At 43.4% G+C, this 8,872-nt stretch overlaps 1 protein-coding gene across 1 annotated transcript; it reads left to right on the forward strand.

Moving 5' to 3' along the window:
- The first annotated feature begins 6 nt into the window (after nucleotides 1-6).
- Nucleotides 7-5,361, forward strand: LOC119337186 (heat shock 70 kDa protein 16-like). Its single transcript, XM_037609307.1, has 9 exons — nucleotides 7-1,199; nucleotides 1,315-1,527; nucleotides 2,711-2,803; nucleotides 2,887-2,955; nucleotides 3,434-3,634; nucleotides 3,708-3,854; nucleotides 4,167-4,295; nucleotides 4,661-4,791; nucleotides 4,898-5,361. Exons 1-9 carry the CDS (start codon nucleotides 45-47, stop codon nucleotides 4,956-4,958), a joined length of 2,199 nt encoding a protein of 732 aa, XP_037465204.1. The 5' UTR covers nucleotides 7-44; the 3' UTR covers nucleotides 4,959-5,361.
- The last annotated feature ends 3,511 nt before the right edge of the window (nucleotides 5,362-8,872 follow it).

An 8,872-nucleotide genomic window follows, 5' to 3' on the forward strand; every position in this document is an offset into this window, starting at 1 on the left:
CCCGAATCCCAATTCCCGGCCAGCCGCCAGCCGCCGCCGCCGCGATGAGTGTGGTGGGGCTCGACGTCGGCAACGACACCCTGGTGGCGGCGGCGGCGCGGCAGCGGGGGATCGACGTGCTGCTCAACGCCGAGTCCAAGCGCGAGTCGCCCGCCGCCGTCGCCTTCTCCCACAGCGCGCGCCTGCTGGGCGCCCACGCGTCCGGCGCCGCCTCCTCCCACGCCCCCTTCTCCAGCCCCAAGCGCCTCCTCCTCCTCGCCTCCCGCCCCGCCCCCCGCGACCTCCCGCGCCTCCCCTTCCCCGTCGACGCCGCCGGCGGGGCCCGCGTCCACGTCGACCACCTCGGCCGCCGCATCGCGCTCTCCCCGACCCACATCCTCGCCATGCTCCTCGCCTACCTGCGGCAGCTCGCCGAGGACGACCTCGAGGCCCCCGTCGCGGAGTGCGTGATCTCCGTCCCCTGCTACCTCACGCAGGCGCAGCGCCGCGCCTACGTCGACGCGGCGGCCGTCGCGGGGCTCAGGCCGCTCCGCCTCATGCACGACCTCGCCGCCACCGCCCTCGGCTACGGCCTCTACCGCTCCGACCTCGGCGTCGCCGGGGGCCCCACCTTCGTCGCCTTCGTCGACGTCGGCCACTCCGACACCCAGGCCGGGGTCGTCGCCTTCGACTCGTCCGGGATGAAGGTGCTGTCGCACGGCTTCGATGCGGACCTAGGCGGACGGGACTTTGACGAGGTGCTGTTCGAGCATTTCGCTGAGGAGTTCAGGGACATGTATAAGATCGATGTCGTGGGTAATGGGAAGGCAAGCATGAGGTTGAGGGCTGCCTGTGAGAAGGCGAAGAAGGTGTTAAGTGCGAACGCTGAGGCGGTGGTGAACATAGAGTGCCTGATGGAGGAGAAGGATGTGAGAGGGATGATCCGGAGGGAAGACTTCGAGAAGCTCTGTGCTGAGTTGCTGCAGAGAGTCGTTGAGCCGTGCAAGAAGGCGATGGCAGATGCAGGTATTGGATTGGATAAGCTGCAGTCTGTGGAGCTCGTTGGGTCAGGGTCTCGGGTACCTGCTATTGCTAGAGTTCTGGCCGGATTCTTTAGAAGGGAGCCTAGTCGCACAATCAATGTCAGTGAGTGCGTGGCTCGTGGTTGCGCGTTGCAGTGTGCAATGCTTAGTCCCACATTCCGTGTTCGGGAGTATGAGGTATGCATGCCTGCTTTTATCTTGTAGTCTCTGATTATATAAGCTTAGTGTGGTACTTGAAGCATGCTGTATTGCTGGCTCTCTAGTGAGAATTGTTGCATTTGGTGTATTTCAGGTGCAAGATGTAATCCCTGCCTCAATAGGATTTTGCACAAATGAAGGCCCAATATCAGCATTGACAAGCAACGCATTGTTCCGGAGAGGCCAACCCCTTCCTAGTGTTAAGATAATTACTTTGCATAGGAACAGTGGTTTTACTTTGGATGCTTTTTATGTGGATGAGAATGAACTGCCCCCTGGCACCTCAACACAAATCGGTAGTTTTGAGGTATGCAATTAACTCTCTTGACTGATAAAATGTGGTCTTGTTTTAGCCTTTTGATCCAGATGTCTCTTGTTTTATTTAGCTCTAAGACTGTTATCTCCATGTGCAAATACAATAGCTTCCAAGACACTAGTGTTTCATTTCATGGCACCATTGTTCCTGTAGAACTTTTGATGCTTTCACTCCTTGCTTACAAATTACAACAATCAGAAGATACCTTTTTTCATGTCTTCTGCTGGCTTATCATCTAGAAGCCTTGTTGTGTTCACTTAATTGGTGCTTTAGTAGGCAATGAACAATACTCCTAGAATGGATAAACAATCTTGTCAATCATAATACGTTAGTATAAGGGTGGTAGTCAATTTGTAGTATCTCTTATTTGGAAGTGCATATTCAATGTAGTATGCCTGGCAAGTGTGAACCATTGCAAACATTAGTGCAAGAACAAGACAATTGGAGACTGTACTATTTATATTATAGATCACGAAATGATTCTCTTCAGAAACTACCTTGCAACTTCATTCTCTAAAGATACTGCAACACATATCATCAACAAAGAAGTATTGTTATGTTCAGTTCTAATAATCATCAACAGTTTTCCTGTTATCATTGAAGTCATCATATTCGCAATGCTGCCTCTCTTCAGATAAAATTTCATCTTGTAAGAGCTCATGTGGTGCCTTTATTGTTACTGCAAAGTATCAAGCTGTTTAGTTTCTGATCAAGTGATCATCATTTTGAGAAACATTTTAGATAACTTTTGTATTCCTAGCTCTAGTTGACCTTAGTGCACTCAAAGATCAGTGTTGTGCTCTCTTGCATTTCATTTATTTATCCCTGAAACTTTGTGATCCACAGTTTGAATCCTTAACTTCGGATGGACTGGCGGTAGCTCCATACATATTATGTCATGGTTCGGTACAAAGGTTTTTTTTGGGATGGGTGGGTTTTGGGTTTTAGGGGCGGGAGTGGAGGATGTAATATGCACATTTACCTACTGCGCTGACGTCATAATTTGTATGTCGAACCTCTTCCAAAAGCTATGACACATGTATGCCAGTAGAATCGTGGCACAAGAAATATGCTCAGATGCATTGAACGAAGTTACGCTTACTGTTACTGTTAAATGTTGATGTCTTCCATGATTACTTCTAATTATTCTAGTGTTGTTATTTGCTTATTGCAGATTGGACCTTTTCAAGCACATAGTGAAAAATCTAAAGTAAAAGTAAAAATCCGGTTAAATCTCCATGGACTTATTTCAGTGGAATCAGCTGTTGTAAGTGTCAACTTTCATAGTCATTACCAGATTTTAGTTATAAGTCGTTCAATATTGTTTTTCTAACCTTTAAACTGCCTCAGTTGATTGACGATGATCAAAGGGATGCAAATTCTGCTGACTCTATGGAACTCGATTCCAATGATAACATGGTAAGGAATTATGCCAGCCCTCCCTGATCCTAGATCTACGGTACATGTGTTCCTCTAACTAAATTGCAGTATGATGACCAAAGGCATGCAAATTCAGCCGACTTTCATAAATATTGTAGTAGCATGAGTTGCTATATGAGTATAATTAGCAGCTGGCGTTCTGTGTTGAAGTTGATAATAAACGTGCTGTACTAACTTGCAAGCAACTCTGTTTTGTGAGTAATATATGCAAATCCACTGGCATATATATGATACTTTAAGTATTTAAGGTGCTAAATTCTGTGATAATCTTGTTATTCCTTAGCTGGTTGCGAGAAGGTACCGTAAGATTATTTTTATGTTGAGTATTTGCAATGAGGGTGGGAACACCCTGCCAGATGCATAAATATGTTAAAGTTGAGAAATGAATGACCAATGCAACTGTTATCTTTCAGTTATTGCCCAACTAACTAGGTGTGACAACTGTTATTATGTGCAGGATCACAAGTCGAAAAATGAACGGCCAATGCACCGGCAGGACTTGCAAATTGTTGAGTCTATTTATGGTGTAATGAGCAAGCAGGAATTGCTGGAAGCTCAAGAGCAAGAACAACAACTGGCCTATCAGGATAAACTTGTCGAGCGAACTAAAGAGAGGAAGAACGCATTGGAATCCTACGTGTACGACACCCGTAATAAGGTGGCAGTCTGAGAGTGTTTTCCCAATTCCTTTCCCGACCTAAAGTTCTGTCCTCTGATAAATTGTTTTCTAGCTTTCTGAGAGGTATCGGAGCTTTGCTACTGATTCTGAAAGGGAAGAAATCTCAGTTAATCTACAGCAGACAGAAGATTGGCTTTATGAAGAAGGTGATGATGAGACCGAAGCAGTTTACACTAGTAAACTCGAGGAGCTAAAAAAGGTACAAATGGTACCTTTTGATGTTTTTTATCTGCATCCATGACCCTTTATACACCATATACATCTTTTCTGATATATGTTTGTTAATTTATTTTCTTGTCCTCAGTATTATAGTATTTCATGATTTCTCACTTCACCTTTGGGCTTAACTGACATTCAAGTTGTATAGTTTTTGTACCTGTTCTTTGTTGTCCATCGTATCCTATCGCACATTCCATGTTAATGCACGGACGATTCCAATGCGTTCTTCCTATTTTTGGACTATGCACCTCTTTGTTGGACTATTTTTTTATGTTTCTCTTTATATTTAAAGCTTGTAGATCCCATTGAATATCGTTGTAAAGATGAGGAAGCCAGAGCTGAAGCTACAAGAGAGCTTCTGAAGCGCATTGTTGACCATAGAATGGCTGCCAAGTCCTTATCTGCGCCTGAACGAGACGCTGTAAGTTATTTAACCATTAGTTTTTCTTTTGTGTGCCCTTATTAATACTTGAATCATTGGATATGTGTGATCTGCTAGTTTGCACTAATCTCAACAGCGGTGAGTTGATCTAAGTTGTGAAGTTGAAACTGTTCATGTTCCTCGCAATATGTTAATTATAGCACTTCCTTGAAATACAATAATCGAATGCCAAAAGAGAAAAGGGATGAAGCTTTTGAAATAATCCTAGGTTACTTAATAATGAACACACAAAGTGTTGACAGTAGTTCGGTTTAACTTGGTATTTCTGTCTGCATACTGCATAGTATCATGCTATATAGAATTCTGTAGCTACTTGCACTTCTGATGACCGGTTTATCTTTCAGATTGACAATGAGTGCACTAAAGTTGAGCAATGGCTGAGGGAGAGCTCGCAACTACAGGAGTCCTTGCCCAAGAATGTTGACCCTGTAGTTTGGTCTCATGAAATCAAGAAAAAGGAAGAGGAGCTGGACATGTATTTGACCTTTCTTCCTTGAATCCAAAATTTGACACGTTGTGCTCTTTTGGAAAAATGTTTGGCCATTTCACAATATCTTAGATTTGGCTGATCCCATTTGCAGGTCATGTAGCAAAATAGTAACTAGCAGGGCACGGGGCCATGACAACGGTGATGGATGCTAGCGGGTTCGGATCAAATGCATAAATCAGATAGAGATATTAGACCTTGCTGAGGATTCCCTGCAGAATGGCCATGGCCAAGTTTGACATTTTGTAGAAATATACGGACGTGCGAATTTCTTCTAACCTTGCCATACGATCAACTCTGTACCACACTGCCCACCATTGGGTGCCTGCATCTCAGTACACTGACGTGCAGTTTTCACTAGCCATGATTGTTGATACATGTGAATTCTTTTTCCTCGTAATCAGATAAAGGTTTGCTGCGAATGAACAGGATTAGAGAAATGGAAGAAAATTTGTGTGCAATGTATCCACTTACCAAGGACCGCTGAGTTATAACTTCGCTGTATTCATGTGTGGAAGATGTGATCAATGATGAGAGATCCTCATGCTTTGAATGCTATGTTGCAGTGAGATTTTACTTTTGAACGAGTTAATTTTCTTGTGGTTTCACTCTCCCGGTATAAAATTCGTGTGTGTTTAATGTTTAACGAGAAGCAATTTTTTGAGGATATCGCTGCGGCAATTTTTGTTTGCCTTTTCTGTGTGCATACAATCATGTTTTGCTATTTTGTGGTAAGTGCACAAGTTGTAACTTGGATAAATGGAAAGGGAATGCACATGCAAGGGCGGGTGCTTAAGTTTACTTTTAACTTAATTATGCATTTTATAACATTCTTAAAAATTCATATATGTGCATCATGTTATAACATGAGAAACCTGCAAAATTCCGTGCAAAATTAGTCGCAGAAATATATCTTTTGCGAATAAAATTGTCACAAATTTATGATCAAATTTGTCCGTTACAAAAAAACAGGTGGCTGTTATTCCAAAAGTAAGTTTGACAGTGTCTTATTTTGGGCAGTGTATATTTCATCATATTCTGCATGGTTTACTGTACTCGATGCATTTTTAGAGCTTTTATTAAGAAAACGCACAATTAGGTAAACTCTAAACTAAACACCCACCCTCACATGTCACATGTAGTATGAATTAAAACCTTACTAGTACAAGGTTTCTACGACAACCTTAAATGACGGGGGCATTGAGCAAAGGTGAATAGTACTCCGCTGTTTTTCTGTACATGCACCGATGCTCCATAAATGCCTGTTTCATCAGACACACATAAGAGGGCCGAGCCAAGGGGTTAATTAGTCACAGGGCCGAGCCATGGGGTCACACCACACAGATGATTACTCACTCCTTTCCGGTTTATAGGGCTCAATTCAAAAATCTCATCAACCAAGGTAGATGGTGAGTGATGAAATACTTTTTGTAATTTACAAAAGCACCCAATTAATGCTCTTGTTTTCCTCAAAAAATTATGTTTACCAATATATTAATTGCAATGCATGCAGACATAAAGTACATACATTGGTCAATTTTCTCTTAATACTTCTTACACGACCGTGCCATCCTGCAGCCAAACGCACGCACACACACGGCAGGCTACAAACTCGCCACGGACCGCACGAGCCGTGTCGTGTGACGTTGGCTAACAGAGAACCGGAGAAAACGCTAACTACGAGAAAAATGCTGCCATGGCAATTTTTTTTCTTTAGCGGGGGTTGCCATGGCATTTTAGAAGAGCTACGCGCCTCGTCTCGCGAAGCCGGTAGTCTGTCCCGGCGCAACTCCATTGCCTTGCAAGGTGTTGCAGTCGGTTTTATGTTCCTCCGTATCGTTCCGATTACGACAGATTTGTTCGTCTGCTAAATCAACTAGTTTCGAAAGGCAATGAGAATTCTAAGTTGGAATTGCCGTGGCCTGCGACAGTTAGGGCGTTGTTGCATGTTCAAAACTGCAAGAGCCCTGACGTGATGTTCTTGATGGAGAGCCATTTAGATGAATACCCAGCAGAATGTCAACGACGAAGATGTTTATTGTTGTTTTGGAACCCAGAGTGATGGCCAGAGTGGTGGTTTATTGTTGTTTTGGAAGGAGGTAACAATATCTCTAAGGGACATGAACAATAACTTCGTAGATGTTTTTTATGGGAAGTGGAGCTGAGAATTTTTGGAGATTCACGGGTCTCAGAACCAAAGTTGGCAGATAATCACAAGACTTGGCACCGTCTTAGAGAGCTCAGAGCGGTATGTGATATGCCATGGATGGTGGCTGGTGATCTTAATGATATAATGTTCTCCTTTGAAAAAGAAGGGGGTAATCCCCGACCAGCTCAGTACATGGCGGCATTCAGGGACGCCCTGGATGAGTGCAATCTATCGGACCTTGGCTACTTTGGTCACAAGTTTATCTGGCATAGAGGAATGATAAGAGAGAGGCTCGAATGAGCAGTTTCAAATGATGCATGGAATTCCACGTTTCCTACAGTGAGGCTTGAGCATCTGGACTACCACAAGACTGATCATCGACCACACCTGTTCAATTTGGTAGAGGAAGTGGCTCATGAACATACTAGGCCGGCAGTGCTTCGGTTTGAGGCCCGATGGCTCAAGGTGGAAAATTTTAGGAATGTTGTGGAAGAGGCTTGGCATGGCCTTGGGCCGGAAATTCAAAATGATGGTCTGGCGGGGAAGCTAGCACATGTGCATAAAAGCTCTTCACCTATGGGATAAAATAATGCTCCATAACTCCTCAAAAAAGTTGAAACGAGTACAGAGAGAGCTGGAGTGAGTCAGTAAGGATGTATTATCGCCAAGAAATGTTGCTTGTCAAAAGGAACTTCCCTAAGAACTTGAGAAACTCCTGGAACAGGAGGGGATGTACTGGGCCCAGAGGAGCAAAATTTAATGGTTGAAATACAGTGACAAAAACACTTCATATTTTCACAACTTTGCTTCTTCCTGCAAGTTGAGAAATCGGATAAAACGGTTGAAAGATAACCAAGGAGTTTGGCGGTACTGGATATTTAAACCCGCTCACATCTGATTACTTTGCGGGTCTTTTCACTAGAAGGAGTTGAAGAGCCGGACCCGAATCTTATTAATAAGGTGCTGCCATGTGTGTCTTTGGCTATGAATGATGACCTTATGAAACCATACTTAGTCGAGGAGGTTAAGAAGGCTCTTTTCTCAATTGGGGACATCAAGGCACGAGGTACGGATGGCCTCCATGCAATTTTCTTCAAAAAATGTCGGCATATTATTGGTGATGCTCTGGCTGCAGAAGTGCTTAAAGCTATTAATGACAAAGTTATTCCGGAAGGGTGGAATGATATAGTAATTGTACTTATCCCCAAGGTGGATAAACCTGAGCAGATTACCCAATATAGGCCAATTAGTCTTTGCAATGTTTTTTACAAAACAATATCCAGGATGATAGCATTCAAATAAAAAATCCATCTTGATGATATTATCTCTCCAATTCAGAGTGCAATTTTACCTGGCAGACTCATCACTAATAATATTCTTTTGGCCTATGAAAGTTTGCATGCAATAAAGAACATAAAGAAAGGGAAGGTTGGTTATTGTGCTGCGAAGTTGTACATTCACAAAGCTTATGATAGGGTTGAGCAGAAGTTTCTTGGAAAGATAATGCTATAGTTGGGCTTTCATTCCGAGTTTGTTGACCTATTAATGGCTTGTGTTAACTCAGTTAGATATAAAATTAGATTTAATGATCAAGGGACTGAGGGTTTTATCCCTAGCAGGAGACTTAGACAAGGGGATCCACTATCATCTTATTTATTCTTGATTTATGCAGAGGGTTTATCTAGTGCTTTGGCTCAAAAAGAGGAGGTTCGTGGCATTGAAGGTGTTCGGGTGTGCAGAAATGCACCATCAGTTTCTCATTTACTGTTTGCTGATGATTCCCTTATCCTTATGAAAGCGGATTTGGTTAATGCAACCTCAGTGAGACAAGTCTTGGATGAATATTGTGCTAGTTCAGGAAAGATGGTGAGCATGGGGAAGAGGAGTATCTTCTTCGGTCCTAATGTTGTAGTTGAGTTG

Source organism: Triticum dicoccoides, chromosome 7B (genome assembly GCF_002162155.2).
Source record: "Triticum dicoccoides isolate Atlit2015 ecotype Zavitan chromosome 7B, WEW_v2.0, whole genome shotgun sequence".
Taxonomy (NCBI): Eukaryota; Viridiplantae; Streptophyta; class Magnoliopsida; order Poales; family Poaceae; genus Triticum; species Triticum dicoccoides.

What these genes read in the sequence shown, in the direction of transcription:
- LOC119337186 (XM_037609307.1), top strand. Translation starts at nt 45, where the DNA reads ATGAGTGTGGTGGGGCTCGACGTCGGCAACGACACCCTGGTGGCGGCG. An exon ending in TCGATTCCAATGATAACATG is followed by an intron (nt 2,956 to 3,433) that starts GTAAGGAATTAT and finishes TATTATGTGCAG; the next exon opens with GATCACAAGTCGAAAAATGA. An exon ending in CTGCGCCTGAACGAGACGCT is followed by an intron (nt 4,296 to 4,660) that starts GTAAGTTATTTA and finishes TTTATCTTTCAG; the next exon opens with ATTGACAATGAGTGCACTAA.